Source organism: Dipodomys merriami, unplaced genomic scaffold (assembly GCF_024711535.1).
Source record: "Dipodomys merriami isolate MVZ:Mamm:240054 unplaced genomic scaffold, mDipMer1.0.p SCAF_51, whole genome shotgun sequence".
NCBI lineage: Eukaryota > Metazoa > Chordata > Mammalia > Rodentia > Heteromyidae > Dipodomys > Dipodomys merriami.
The window spans coordinates 5,935,553-5,951,568 of record NW_027206080.1 but is presented as its reverse complement, the minus strand read 5'-3'; the positions used below and the strand labels follow the sequence as shown (position 1 = coordinate 5,951,568).

At 41.4% G+C, this 16,016-nt stretch overlaps 1 protein-coding gene across 3 annotated transcripts in view; it reads right to left on the bottom strand.

Moving 5' to 3' along the window:
- Positions 1 to 294: 294 nt before the first annotated feature.
- Mkx (mohawk homeobox) overlaps positions 295 to 16,016 on the bottom strand; it is a 69,849-nt gene continuing 54,127 nt past the window's right edge. For 2 of the 3 annotated variants that reach the window (XM_069998208.1, XM_069998207.1), the window contains 2 exons: positions 2,800 to 2,833; positions 295 to 2,693 (listed from right to left, as the gene is read on the bottom strand). In XM_069998208.1, the coding sequence (XP_069854309.1) occupies positions 2,507 to 2,693; positions 2,800 to 2,833 (221 nt within the window). In that variant the 3' untranslated portion in view covers positions 295 to 2,506. The remainder of the gene's footprint in view (positions 2,694 to 2,799; positions 2,834 to 16,016) is intronic. The other variant, XM_069998209.1, reaches the window with a different exon arrangement.

Genomic DNA, 16,016 nt, shown 5'->3' with positions numbered 1-16,016 from the left:
AAATCTGTCAAGAATTCCTGGCAGTTATTCATTTTACTAAAATGATTACAATATGGCAAAATAAAGAAGAGAGGTAATCCCATTTCTCTACCGTATAAATTATGACTCGGAGTCTCAGCTGTTGACTCAACGTTGTGCAAGAGTCTTTGGAATGAAAGACTGAGGGGACTTTTATTCCCCAAAAGTATGAAAGCAGCAAAAGTAAATTAAATTATAAAGTAATTGCAATTGCAGATATTGCCAGGGAGGTGCTAATTATGAAATCTTTTCAATGTTCTTAGAGATTAGACTCCGAGGTTTGGTATTTTAATGAAATCAGGAAGCTAGCCATGTGATACTGGCCTGGTATCTGCTGTTTCTTTTTTTTTCTTTTTTTCTTTTCCTCCCCTTTTTGTGTTCCAAGATCTGCATGCATACTCAGTGTCTGTCACTTTTGCTCACTGGCTGACTCTCTATCACCTGAGACACCTCTGATCTTGTATCTATAGTTTAGAACACAAAACAAGTCTGACTTAAAAAAAAAAAAGAGATGGCAAAAAAGTGAATCATAACTAATTCAGATAAAATACCACCAGCACTCACTCATCTATCTGAAATATGTTAAAACAAAAAACACTTTTATTAAAACATTCAATACCAGAATAACTTATAATAGTATGAGGAAGAATGAAGTATTTTTGTCTTTAGTTTTCATTGACATGCTCACATTTTGGCAAAATTGTCTTGTAACAACTCCAATGTCTTCATCATGCATCTCTAACTACGGAAAGACATAAACCAAAAGAGCTCAGTACATCATCTGCTCATACAGTCATAACTTACATACTTTGCTTTGAACTTACTGTTATTGCAAACTGCAATTCAAAAAACAAAAGTAAAAAATTATCTATACAAAATATTTTTATATCAAATTATCTTCATTACACTAAATAAACCCAGTCCCCCAAATGCTATGTTACAGGAAAAAGTGTCCTACAGTTTAGATCAAGACTGTTGCTGTTTGTAGCACAGACAGAGCAGCCTTTGGTTTTAAAAGCATTTTTGCAAAATAAAGAAAAATGTCACCATATGGCTGCACTATTGGCTCTTGTTCATACACATACACACAAATGCTTTCCAGTTAAAAAAAAAAAACCCTACAAAATAGATTACTACCCAGAAAAAAAATCCCACAATATCGTCCAATCCATGTCTCAGCTGCATACACACTCTGGCGTATTTGGCGTCCCCACTGTTTATTTAAGTTTAAAGTCTTCCCAAGTTGATTAGAATATTATTGTTAGACTGAAAAAGATACTCTTCTTTCTTGATATTGATTATTCTCACTCAATGGTAGTTTAATTTAGAAACAAAATGTTCTTTCTTTAATGCATGATTTCATTTAATTTTTACTTAAATATCCTTTACTTGGCAAAATTCAGAGAGGGTTCAATGTTTTGTTTTCCATATGTTTCAAATTTTTAAAAAAGTCAATTTTATGTATGTAGATGGATTATCCTAGAGGGATCCATTTCCTACGTTGTCTTGTTCTCATTGCAATACAAATTGTCTATCAGCAATTGTAATTTGAAATGAACCAAATAAAAACCATTTTAGTCATTTCATATGAGAAAAGTTTCCATCACAGAAAAACACTGAACTCTTAATGCAAACAGGATTATGCTCTCAAGCCAAACTGTAGGTTTAGTTTTACACAGGAACATTTTCAGCCATTTATACAGTAAACTTAAAAAAAAAAGCTTCAGAGAAAGAAAATCTAAATTAGTTCTAGAGAGCCTGGTGCTGCCTTCAAGCCATGTTTCACCAGTTTTTTTTTTTTTTTCCTGATGACAATACGCGCACTACAATTTTAAAGTAGTTTTGAAGGAATCTTAAATGTATACACTGTAAGGATCACTGCACCTTTCATTTGGGTTTGCAACGTCAGATACACAGACAAAAATACATGCACAAAATTTCCACCCTGGCTCCGAACAGCACAATGAACAACTTTCAATCCTGTAGTCGTCCTTTTCAAAGAACGTTTCATATGGGCTGACCAGATTTCCAAGTTGTAGCATGTGAATGACTGAATACATTTCAATGGCTTCGAGCAATCCTCAGTTCAGTCCGGCAACGCTTAGTCCTGTCTGCAGCGGTGCCCACAGACTGATAAACACAGGGAACTGACATTTTGAGGCACAGCTGTTTGCACTGTGCCCACGTTAAAGCATATGTTTGTCTGATTGTTTGTTTTCCCCTCAGAAAGCAAGGCACTTACTGTAATGGCAATGCAGACGTGTTTTTATGCATAGTTTGAGTAACATAAAATAAGTTAATATTTTTGATTAAAATAAGTTCTTTTTTTATAATTTATGTCTTTTTGGAGAAGCAACTACGTGATAGATATTTAGGATAATTAAAAATAAGAGGTTTGAAAGGGAGTTGATTTCACTCCTGCTTCGGCTCTTAGGAGGAGGACGTATGCAAAACACACAGACACGGAACACAATGGTTGGATGGATGTTTAAAACTGCTGTGTGAGTGGCACTTTGACCGTCTTTACTTCAGCTATGTGCGAAGACTTCTGGATGATGCAGCTCGCTGTTCCCTGCAGTTTGTCTTTTCCTTGTGCAAGATTTGTTAAGGCCATGGCGGCGTTGATCTCCCTCCAGTATGTGTCATCTTTGCTCGGTCCCTTTCTGTGAGCTGCACTGGATTTAAGCAAAACAGACAGAAAACGATCAAACTCACTACAGTTTGCACTCAAGATGGCACCCTTGCAATGTATGAATGGTAAACAAAAAAGGTTTTGCTCACCTTTCACCCTTACTGGGTCCATTTTCCAGAGTGTCTGTGAAGAGAAGCAAATAATCAATTACTACTCTCTCTCTCTCTCTCTCTCTCTCTCTCTCTCTCTCTCTCTCTCTCTCTCTCTCTCTCTCTCTCTCTGTCTGTCTTAGCCAGTACCAGGTCATGAACTCAGAATTGCATATTCACCTGGCTTTCTTGCTCACAGATGGTATTCTACCACCTGAACCATGTCTCCAGCTCTTGTTTTCAAAAAAGGACAAGTAGCTTATTTAGCTTATTTCTGCATCCTGAATTAAGACTCAAAAAGAGAGAGAGAATTAAGATGAAGGGCTGGGAAGGTGGCTCAGTGGTAGAGTGCTTGCCTTGCATCTATGAGGCCCTGGGTTCGATTCCTCAGCACCATATAAGGAAAAAGAAAAAAGCCGGAAGTGGCGCTGTGGCTCACGTGGTAGAGTGCTAGACTTGAGCTGAAGAGCTAAGGGACAGCACCCACGACCAGACCCCCACAAAAAAGAATTAAGATGAAAACAGATAATAAATAAAAGCTACTCATGAAGCTGAGATCTGAAGAGTGCAGTTCATCAAAGCAAAAAATTCCAGGACATTCTTATCTCCAATTAGCTACCCCGAAACAAGAAGCAGAACTGTGGCTCAAGTGGTAGAGTGTTGTTGGCCTTGAGTAAAAAAGCTCAGTGACAGAGCTCAGGCCTTGAGTTCAAGCCCCAGTACTAGCATATGCACCACCCCACCCCCACCACGGGTAGCTTTGGGTGATACACAGCAGTGGAGCCTCTTCATAGGAAGTCAGTATCTAGAGAGAAGATGCTGACTGTGCTTAATCTTGTCCTGCTGTTCTTCTGCTGTGTAACGTTGAACAGATTACAATGTATCATTAGGTCTGGAATTTGAGTCCTTCAGGTAGAATTTTCCATGAAGATTCTGAGGATATCTACAGCTCAACATTCTGTGATTTCAGAAAAGCAGGACTGGCAAATGATTAGTTGTTAGTTGCCTCTGGTTAGTTAGCAGATGAGTAAACTCACAGGAACTCAGAAATCAGGAGCATCAGAATAAGCAAGTACCAGTCCTCCATCTCCAAAAGTGTTTGAACACTCCTGGTGCTGCTGTGGTAGGAAGTTGGGGAGTATGCTGGCTTGGTAACATTTGCTCTCTTACTCAGAACATGAACACCTCCCAAACACACAAAGAAAGAGAGAGGGGGGAAAAGACAGAAGGCAGGAAGGAAGGAAGGAACGAACGAACGAAGGAACGAAGGAAGGAACGAAGGAAGGAAAGAAGGAAGGAAGGAAGGAAGGGAGAGAGGGAGGGAGGGAGGGAGGGAGGGAGGGAGGGAGGGAGGGAAGGAGGGAAGGAAGGAGGGAAGGAAGGGAGGGAGGGAGGGAGGGAGGGAGGGAAGGAAGGAAGGAAGGAGGGAGGGAAGGAAGGAAGGAAGGAAGAAAAGAGTGAGCAAGGTGAAAATGGCTTCTTTGATTGGAATATGGTCTGAGGAACACCAAAATTGACACTGGAAGGAGGGCTGCATATGGGGTGAAGAGGGATGGCAAGGCTGAAAGGCAGAAGAGTATGGCAGGGACTCCCATCAGCTCAGGAGACTCTGAATCTTCCTAGTGCTTAAGCCACTATGGTCACAATTGTCCATAACAGCAAGCATCTGGGAGCTATAGAATGAGATATTGTGGTGCATAGGGAGACCATGTAGAACATAGTATCGACTCTAAGCTCTTCTTATTTTTCAGCTTTTTAACATGGTCTTGGTCTCTGTCTTCTCATTTTTCTTTCCCCCAACTCAATATTTACAATGCTTCTTCATTTTCTCTGCAATGCTAGGCAATGCATCTTCATTTCCTAAGTTTGAGCTCTAAGTCAATCTAGAACTGGAAGAGACATGACAAAAGAATCATTACTTATCAATATTCCTGGACTATAATATAATTGTTCTATAACATAGTCTGTCTGTTACTGGATTTGGCTCACTTTCAGAACAGAAGATCTTAGATGAAGAATTCAAGGATGGACAGAGAGATAATGAAAGCAGGAGAAGATTTATTAATACAAAACAAGAAAAGATAAACATGTATTCCCTAGACAGAGGTATGGGCAGACCTGCCCGGGAGATGCCAAGACCTCAGGTTTATAGAGGGCTGTGGACATGAGATGGTCAGTCTTAGGAAACTGGGTTAGTGTGTCATTTACTTCTGGAGCTCATGGCCTTGGATGGTCAGAGTGAGGTTTTTCATTTTTTTGTGGACTGCAGGGGACTGGGGTCAACAAGATTCTTCTGAGTCACCCTTTTAACTCAGTGTGTCAAGATGTGATTTTGAAAAATAATATCCAAGTCATGTTCTTTCTCAGCCATATTTCTGCCTGACTCTTTTTTTTTTTTTTTTGGGTCCGGTTGTGGGGCCTGAACTCTGGGCCTGGGCGCTGTCCCTCAGCTTTTCAGCTCAAGGCTAGCGCTCTACCACTTGAGCCACAGCGCCACTTCCGGCTTTTTTTTCTTTTTGCTTATGTGGTGCTGAGGAATCGAACCCAGGGCCTCTGGCATGCAAGGCATGCACTCTACCACTGAGCCAGCTTCCCAGCCCCTCTGCCTGACTCTTATTTCACAATTTAGAGCAGGATTTCTCAGGGCAGAGATGGACAAGAGAAATAACACCTACTGATTTCTTTAGCTGCCATTTCCTGCATGGGGAGCAGGAAATATTTTTCTGTCTCTGTCTCTTTCTTTCTCTTCTCTTTCTCTCCTTCCCTCTGTGTGTGTGTGTGTGTGTGTGTGTGTGTGTGTGTGTGTGTGTGTGTGTGTGTGTCCTCCTCCTCTCATTTATCTTGACATTTGAGCCATCTAGCTGGAGTCTGCTGTTTCCCTTAATAGTGCACTTTCTCTGTGTCTCTATTAAACTCTTCACCTCTTAAAAAAAAAAAAAGAACAGAACAGAACTCTATAACCTTGAGGGCCAGGTAGCTAAGTCTCCATGCCATTTGTGAAAACAAAAATAGAGAACATCTACTAATATATCCTGAGTTAAGCAAGATGACAAAGGTTCACTCTGAGTGCAATGTACTTAGTAAACAAATGACAAGGTTGTTATGACGAATAGCAAGGTGAGTTCCTTCAGTGTTCATTCATTGATGAGAGGCAGCTTTGTTTGAGATTTCAGGGATCCTGAGGATGAGGGGGACATAGGCTCTGTGAACATTAGGATAGTCGCTGTTTGGAGCCTTGTCAGCTGCTGAATCTTTGGGTCCCATGAGGTTGGCTCACATGGTCAACTGTGCCTCTGTTGCTTTTGATAATATGGGGTTATAAACCTACTCAGGTACATGGGAGAAAGTAATACTGAGTTTTAGTTTATATTATCTTGACCATCCTGTGTGCCAGGCTCTATTCAAAGGCTCTATTTGTGTTGTAACTTACTGAGACCTAGGGACTTGGCCCGTGTTAGCACGTTTCTGGAACCCACACTCCATTCCCTGTTTACTCCTAGAACTGATACATCTTTACTCAGTAATCACCAGCACAGTGAACAAATCAAAGTCCTTGTCTAGGGGAGGGTTTGTTGGAGACTTTTCAGGAAGAGAGGGAGAGAGAGATAGAAACAGGGTCAGAAAGACAGAGACAAAGAGAGAGATACAGAGAGAGATACAGAGAGAGAGAGAGAGAGAGAGAGAGAGAGAGAGAGAGAGAGAGAGAGAGAGAGAGAGAGAGAGAGAGAGAGAGAGAGAATATTTCAGCCTTTTCCCAATTCGGCCCACAAATTGCAATAACCCTACTGCCAAAGTGAAACAATAGGTTATGGAGATATTTATTCAAAAGAAAGATTTGGCAAAAGCAGAAGTTCCATGAAGCTCCGGTAACATTAGGGAAATAACAAGACATCATTTAGTAAAGTCATGTAACTGTACTCTGTTTCACAAGCAAAGTTGGCTCCTATATACAAGGTCTTAGAATCAGGAGCTCAAGGAGAGTTAACTCCAAAGGTAGCCGGTGGCTATCAAATATGTAATGGGACACGGAATCTGGAAATGATATCACTGCATGGAGCATGCATCGGAAGGGGTCCTGTGCAGGCCCAGGGAGCACTTCTTGTTTCAGAGGAGGCCAGAAGTTGTGTGTTCTGCAGTCTCATATGTGCTGGCACTCCCTGGGGCCAACACCTTGAACTTGTGCCACCAAGAAACAAGTTTACTGCAGCCAACTGCGAAATTATAACATTCTGCTTATTCTTGGGGGTATATGTGTTTTACCCTTTGGTGCCTATGAAAATAACTTTGAAGTGTAAAAACCCAAGCTCTAATCCCCATTTTGGTCATCTAAATTAGTTTCACAAATCTTGACAATGTCCCGGGCGGTATTTAGAAGATGGAAATTTTGGTTTCATATGAAGGTAGATGGGCTCACTTGGTGTCACAGGTATGGATTAGGGTCCGAAGACAGAGAGAAAGCCTTCATAAAAATTGCCAAAGAATAGAAGCCTCTTGGATCTCTACTCATAGTCAGTGTTAAAACCACATCACAAATGTCAATTTTCAGTATTTTAAACCAATCTGGAGTTTCTCCGTGTCCAAGGTGGTTGGAGTTCAGAAGTAAATTAGAAAGTATTATTATGGCCAAGTGCTAATAGCTTATGTCTATAATCTTAGTTCAAGAGGTGGCTCAGAATTAGTTCAGGCATAAAAGTCTATGAGATTCTTATCTCTAGTAAAGCAGTTGCTAAAAGCCAGAAGTCAAGGTGTGGCCTAAGTGGTTTTCACCTTGAGAGGAAAAGCCAAGTCAGAGCACAAGGCCCTGAGTTCAAGCCCTCATATTGGTGCATGCATGTACCCACAAGAAGAGCCCAGTTTCTCTGTTGCTATTACTGGTGGGCTGCCCCGTGTCTCTAAGGATATCAAGCATCTCAAAGCCGCCTTCTACAGAGTACTGAGTTCTACTTCCCAGATGAATTGGCAAGTAGCTAATAGATACACAAGACCTGGTAGTCTGGGGGACGTATTTTTAAATTCATTACGCTGAGATATATTCTGGGATGCATCCTAGCTATTTTAGACAACTGATATCATTTGAAGGCAATTGAGAAAACTTACAATCCATTCATTATGTTAAGGAGTAGTTCTAAATATTATAATATTTTTTTTCTCATGCTCTTTTTCTTTGAAGTAAAAAACTGACTGATTCTTTTTCTAGTTCGGCCATCTTGTGTCTTTGCAGCCTTGAGTCATTATTGAAAGAGTAGTGAGGCTATTGTCCCTGTTATCTGGGCCCAGGCCACTTCTGCCCACTGAAAATGGGGTGATCTCACCAACTCCCGTCCAGGAATGGCACCAGGTGCTCCAGAAACAGGGGAAAGAAAAAGATTCAGAATGCTGCTGAAATACAGCCAGCCTCCGTGAGTCTGTGCTAGTTCTGGTTTGTAGACCATCAGGTTGAAGTTCATTAGCACCCAGTGACTTAGGGTCTGATCCCCACACACTTGCTCATTTGTATCTCTTGCCCTACAAGTAGCTTGGCACAATCTCCCCAAGTCTAAGCTAAAATGCCTTCTTGGCTCCTAAGTTCCAAAAGCCAGCTATGCTGTCAATTACCATAAAAGCAACTGGTTGGCAAGAATAACTTGTCAGAGCAGCCAAAAGAATGTTTTAAGACCAGAAAAAGAAAAGGAGGGAAGGAGGGTGGGAGGGAGGGAAGGAGGGTGGGAGGGAGGGAAGGAGGGAGAGGTGGGGGGTATAGTTAAGAAAATTTTGGATGCTGTAAACCCCCAAACCATGCCGAAATTTAAAAAGTGGGGCTCCTCTCAGTGTTGGCCTGTTTCCTTGTAAGACTTGAAAAACAATTGTACAAAAAACACAGTTTGGGGAGGCAACTCAAGATGTGTTGTTAGTCCAATAGTTTTGTGGGCCAAAGTTCCTCCAACTTTGATAAAAATTCCATTTAGAATCGAGCACATGCATTCTAGTAGCTGTTCATGAAGTAACATCTGTTGTCCTGAAAAAAGAGAAAATGTAGCTGAACCTTTTTTTTTTTGGTCCGAGCTTTTTTTTTTAATTTAAATTTTTCAAATTTTAAGTGAACCCTAAAGTTGGGATTTTTAAAGTGTTCTATAAAATAGCACTCACTGCACTAAAATGTAAATAAGATTAGCCTATGAATATTTTTTTCCATTAAAAACTCTGAAAGTCATATAATACATGTTTCCCTAAATTAAAATAGAGAGAGTAAGTAGTTGGAAAACAGGAAACTTTGGAGACCTGGGAGAGGAAGGTAAATGAATGGGAAATCATTAGGGAAGTGGTACTGCTGAGAGGAAGGATAGATCACTTGAATCAGAATGTGAGAAATGGACTCCACTCGTTTCTTTTCTATGATTATTAAAGAAGAGGTTCTCAGCACCCATTGGGCCTGGCAGGATGCTCTTGTGGAGACACTGAAAGTGTGGAGCTATGAGCAGGAGGGAACCCCCAGTGGGCCATCACTTGGTACATGACAGGACAGACACTGATGCTTCTCATTTGCTTCTCCTCTGCTGCCCATAGTGGCTGGCCTGCATTGATAATTTTGTATAGCCTGCAAATGATGTTATAAATACCCAGTGGTCCTGGACAGTCAAAAGGTTCCCCACCCTTTTATCAAGCCTGAGATCCCAACACTACACTTCTGCACATGTGACCCATCTGGGGACTATTACTGGGGACAGCAGGTGTGGCCAGCTAGGGTTTACTGTATTTCTGGATCCAAGTAACATGGAGCATTGGGACAACAGATCAGTTTTTTTTTCATTATCCAATTATCTATCTACTTTGAAACTAATGATGAAAAGAGCAAGATTCCTGGGAGTAGGGCAGATGTCAAACATCACGGAGGATTACAGAATACCTATAGCTCTAATTGTTCAGCGTCTTCCTAAATGTATCACATGGTCCCTGGGCTCCCTGCTCCCCAGGTCGCTACTTCTGTCTAGCAGGAGAACTGGCTGCTTTGCCCACATGCCACAGACTGGTTCTGATGCCACTATCCCTGAGCTGTTTTGCTCAAGGCTGGTGCTTTACCACTTTAGCCACACAGCTCCACTTCCAGCTTGTTTTGTGGCTGTTGTTTAACTGGAGACAGAGTCTCATGACTGTTCCTGCCCAAACTGGCTTCAAATCTTGATCCTCAGATTTCAGTCTTCTAAATAGCTCAGATTACAGGCAAGAGTCCCCAGCCTTTCTTTCCTTTTTCAAAATAGCATCTGCAGGTTTTCTCTAATAAGAAGTAAGACAGGTGCATTTTGGAAAATGTGTAAAAAAAAAAAAAAAGAACATTACCAACAGCTAATATGAACACTGGCATATATTACCTCCAAAGTAAGTAGTACACACATTTTTTTGGTTGGTTGTAGGTCTTGAACTCTGGGCCTGGGGGCTGTCCCTCAGCTCTTCAGCTCAAGGCTAGCGCTCTACCACTTGAACCACAGTGCCATTTCTGGCCTTTTCTGTTTATGGGGTGCTGAGGGATCAAACCCAGGGCCTCAGGCATGTGAGGCAAGCACTCTACCACTGAGCCACCTTCCCAGCCCAGTACACACATTTTTAATGAATTGTTTCTGTATTTGTCTTACAATCTGCATTCTTTTTGTCTCACTGGACTTCCATTTATACAATCTACTGTGAGGGGCTCGATACAAGTGGCTTATGCCTGTAATCACATATACTCAGGTGATGAACACAGAAAGACACTAGTTGAAGATCAGTGTGAGTAAAATGTTATTGAGTCCTCATTGTAACAAAACAAGCTAAATAGGCCAGGCATGGTGATGCACATCTGTGGTTCCAATTATGTGTGAAGTGCAGGTATGAAGATCTTGACTAAGGCTGTTCTTGGACAATAGCTTGAGATGCTAGAATGAAAAATAAACTAAAAGGGATGGAGAGTGGCTCAAGCAGTAGAACACTTGTCTAGCAAGTGTGAGGTCCTGAGTTTGAAACTCAGTATCACAATGACAACAACAACTACTGTTAGGATTTCTCTGATATGGCAATATTGTGTGTGTGTGTGTGTGTGTGTGTGTGTGTGTGTTTCTTCTGTGAAATAGAACCTAAAGAATTCAATATCTACCTCCATCCAATTTAGACTGGAGTGTGGAGAACAGGGATGCTAGGAGAAGGGGTTGGCTGTAGAATAACTATTGCTAACATTTATTGGATGTTCAGGCCTATGCCAGGCACTATGCCAAGAGCTCTACAAGTGGTAATTGTGTGAGCTGGCACGCCAATCTAGTCTACAACTGACACTGTGGCTTAGAAGGTCCAGAACTCACACAGGACTCAAATACTGGACACAGACTGTAAGACTCAGCTCCAGGTCAGCCAGCACTGAAGGTCACATTTTTAACCATAGACTTCCATTATTTACACAATCTCTATGGATAAAGCACCCACCAAGGTCATGATGAAGCCAAATGCATCATTCACACAGAATTGCTGTGAATGATAATCTATTCGAAATCTATTGGAGCTAGGTGTGGTGGTCCAAGCCTGTTATCCCAGCTTCTGGAGGAGGTAGAGGTAGAAGACTCCAGTCTGAGGCCAGCTGAGCAAAAACTTCAGAAAAACAAACTTAAAAAGCAAAAGGTCTAACAGTGGGGCCTAGCAAGTATAACAGCCTTAATTCAACCCACAGTACTGCCAAAAAAAGAAAAACAGCTTACTCAGCCTCCTTTCTATACTTTTGCTAGGATTTTACACCATAGAGACCCACAAAAAAATGAAAGTTGTTTTGGTCCTCCTTATGAGCTCATCTGTGAGATTACACAACAGGGCATCTAAAAATCCTCAGGCATTTCCATGTACTTCAGAGACATGTTTCTTGAAATGATTTCCCTGTAATCACACTCCATTAGCTCAGAATAATTTACTGCAAGGTAACTCCTGGACAGTTAGGATTCAATCACTTTTAGATGACATTTTTATCATGATTCTCTTTAGGCAATAGTTTGTTTAGTTTTGCTTTGTTTTGTTTGCCATACTGGAGTTTGAACTCAAGGCCTTATGCTAATGAGACTGGTGCTGTACCATTTGAGCTAGGCCTTCAACCATGCTTTTTGCTGGTTATTGTGAAGATGGACTCTAGCAGCCTTTTCTTCTTAGACTGGCCTCCAACTTTGATCCTCCATATCTCAGCTTCCTGGATCCCTAAGATTACAAATATGGATCACCATTGCCTGGCTGGTGATAAAAGATTTTGAATGGTTAATCAAATGTAAATGAATTGATCATTCTAAAGTTGCTATCATTTTTAAATGGACAAATTATTCTAGGGATAACAGTAAAAAAAAAAGGAGGTTAAAATAATAATAATAATAATTTAAAAAAACAGCAGGGTTCTAGTAGTAATCCTAACAACTTAGTGGGCTGAGATTTGAGACTCACAGTTCAAAACCAGCCTGAGCAGGAAAGTACATGAGATATTTATCTCCAATTAAATAGCAACAAAACAAAAACAAAACAAAAATCTGGAAGTGGAGCTGTGGCTCAAGTGGTAGAATGTTAGCTCAAAGATAGTTCCCAGGCCCTGAATTCTCTCTCTCCCTTTCCCTCTCCCTCTCTCTCTCTCTCTCTCTCCCCCCCCCCCCCTCTCTCTCTCTCTCTCTCCCTCTCTCTCTTTCACACACACACACACACACACACACACACACACACACACACTCACACACACACACACAGGGGAAAAGAAAGAAAGAAAAAACAAAAAAATCTGGTCATCTGCCACACTTATCTGTGGGTGAGCAAATTGCTTCTAATGGTTCCCTTGACCAAAAGTGAGTTCTACCTTAAAATTCTGGTCTGACAGGAAGAAGCCACAGATAAAGCTTAGTGTCTGTAAAGGTGACTGCTTAGGGAAGAATTGTTAGCTTGGGTTTTGTAAGCATAGGAATGGGGGAAGCTTTAGAAGCTTAGTAAGAATGATAAAATATAACCTGTACTCATATTATGGATGGCTCTAGGTTTTTCCTTTTTTTCTTCTTCTTTTGGTCCTCTTGCCATATACTCGCTAAATTATTCATCCCGGGAAGAAGGAGTAAGTGGCTTCCAAAATCGTTTCAGAGTTTGAAGAAAAATCTTTTCCAAAAATGCAGCCAGTGTTTCCTCTAGCCATGGTTGTCACCAGCTGGCCAGAGCTGTTTTCCCTTCCCGCCACCTCTCATGTGGGCTGGCCCTCACCGTGGCTAATGACGCCCAGATGTGTGGATCTGGTGGAATCCCACCTTCATCTGCCTGTCTGTCTGCACTCGCCCCTCTAGCTCATGCCAGAAAATTATACTTAGAAGCCACACCCCTCTTTGTTGGACCAATGGTTAAGAGCTTCCTGTTGAGGAGCATACAGAATACAGTTATGCAGCCATCAGCATCAAGAATGCAGAGCATCTTTCTGATTGCAGGAGTACCAGTGCTTGTGGGTAGGGCTGTTTGGTTCCTTATGCATCATGGATCTACAACCTTGATAACCGGTCCTCCTTAGGTTAGGGTATTAGGAGCTTGTGGCTCCTTCTTAATTCTCTATTGTCTCTGTGCTGGTAGCATGCATGGCTCTTTGGACCCATCCATTTGGGCTGCTGCACTGAAAGTACAGGAGGTGGGATTTGTAACATAAAAGAAACTTCTTAGGATAACAGAGTAGCACCCAATGATAATGTTTTGATTCACTTTCAGTCTTTCCCACTAATTATATTAGGTATTCTGAAGGCTTCATTATCCTGCAGAGTCCCTTCTTCCAATGTAGTCCCTTTGCGAGCTCAAAGGCTCCACATGCCACCACCCTCTCCCCACCCCAAGTCCATAGAGGAAGGTGTGGGTGGGTGGGTGACCAGACAATGGGTCTGAGGTGTAAAGAACTCTCTGTTCTATTCTTGGCTCTTCATATTAACCATGAGGGTAGCCTTCAGTGAGTCACAGAGGCAGTAAATTCAGTGGGCGCAGCTGGGATTCTCAAACAAGGCAGCATCAACCAGACCTCTATTCTCCACTAACTCTGGGAAGGTTGAACAGCTGCTGGATATCTATGTGACATGTGTATGTGTGTGCGCATGTGCACATGTGTGCTTGTCATAGAGCTTGAACTTGTGACCTGGTCACAAGGCTGGCACTCTACCACTTGAGCCACACACACCTGCACTTTTGGTGTTTTGCTGGTTAATTAGAGACAAGAGTCTTGGGGACTTTTCTGCCCAAATTGGCTTTGAACAGTGATCCTCAGATCTCAGCCTCCTGAGTAACTAGGATTAGAGGTGTGAGCCACCAGTGTCTGGCTGTCTCTGATTTTTCTGTACTTTGTCACCTACTACCTGGAGGCAATGAGTTATGAGGTAGTTAGGATCACATGGTTTAATATTTGCAAAATGTTAGAAGAGAGTTAGAGTCCTTAAAACCACATAAATCCTTGCCTTAAAAAAATTAACCTCCTACCTCTTCATTTTTCTACATCTGCTCAATAGGGTTGAACAGAGTCACCAGGAAAATTAGCATTGCTTAGAGAATTAATATGAAAACGATTATGTAAGGACAAAATACTTAGCTCTGGGCAAAGACCATCAACTCGGATTAATGGATTAAGTGTGTAAACTCTGTCATCTTCAAGTAAAATAGCCTTCTTGATACTCTTCTGTGCCAAAGTCCCACGGTATGCCAAGACAAAGAACACTGGGATCCACATTAAAGAATATCTGCTACCCTCAAGTGTCGGGTGGATTTTGTTGCTTTGTTTTCTCAAGGGGAATATTTGAGATCTTTTCCTCAAATGCTTCATCCCTGAAAGCCAAGTGTCCAGCCAAAGTCTCAGAAAATGACTTCCTAGCTTATGCACAAATAACTTCTGTGTGTCTGTGCATTGTACAGAGAAGTAATTGTCTATAAAAACATTCTGTTTCACGTGCATGTTGGGCACTGTTCTGAAACCCAGATGCACTTACTCTGATTGTGGCTACACTATAATTATGTCCCAACATGCTAAGATTGATCTCCACCCTGCACACTCCTCAATCATACAAGGGCCCTGTCTCCCAAGATGAACTTTATGGTGGGACACTTCTAGAAGGGCTGAGCTGTGTAATAAACACACAGCTGAATGGTGTTATGCTACAAAGCACTACTATGACTTTCTTCAACAAAAACAACAAAGATTTTTAAATGGAAAAATGTGCATGAATAATAATCTAGAGATGGGCTGGAAAGTCGAGCTCATTGTGTATTTTTGAACGCTTCAGTATCTCTGAAAAACCATCAAAAATCTTACTCTCCTCTGCTATGTGAACTGCAGAGTGTCTTTGATTTGGCCTATGTTGCTATTATGTTATAGACTACTCAAAATTCTTCACATTACCAGCTCCAGGAGTCATATTTTAGCCTAGGAGATTGTTTCTGTTGTTTCTGTTGTTAATGCAGTCAGACAGGTTTAACACCACATTTTTTAAAAAAAGGATATTCATAAATATCTCGACTCTTTCAGATGATTAGCCAATGGGTAATATACTCTCATTTCAACTGCTGTATTTATTACAAGAGTAAAAAGACATTTTAGATATAAGATGAACACTGTCATCTATCCTTCTGCTATATTTCAAATATGTTCTAATGTTCTTCATAGACGTGAGCCTCAAAATTCTACTTGGTATGTCAGTAGTCTCTGTTCCCACCTTTCTTTTTCCCTTTTTTAAAAAATGTTGTGTGCTGGAACTGGGACTTGAATTCAGAGCATGGCACGGGCTGTTTTGTAGCTTGTTCACTAAAGGTTAGCTCTCTACCCCTTGAGCCACAGCTCCATTTCTGGCTTTTTGATGGTAAATTGGAAATAAAGAATCTCATGGACTTTTTAAAAAAAAATTAGAGCCACTCCTGTGTACCCAGTGGTAGATTCCCTAACCTGGAGGACCAGCTCTGGCACAGGAAGCCACAGCAGAATACCTGGGGACAGCTACTGCTTCTAAATGAAGTGACATCCTTTTATTCATTTGTAAAATATGCTGTCATAGCTGGGTACCAGTGGCTCACACCTGTAATCCTAGCCACTCAGGAGGCTGAGATCTGAGGATCATGGCTTGTAGCCAGACAGAACAGGAAAATCCATGAGACTCATCTCCAATTAACCATCAAAAGGCCAGAAGTGGAGCTGTGGCTCAAGCGGGAGAGAGCTAGCTTTGCACAAAGAAACTCATGGACACCACAAGGTTATGTCC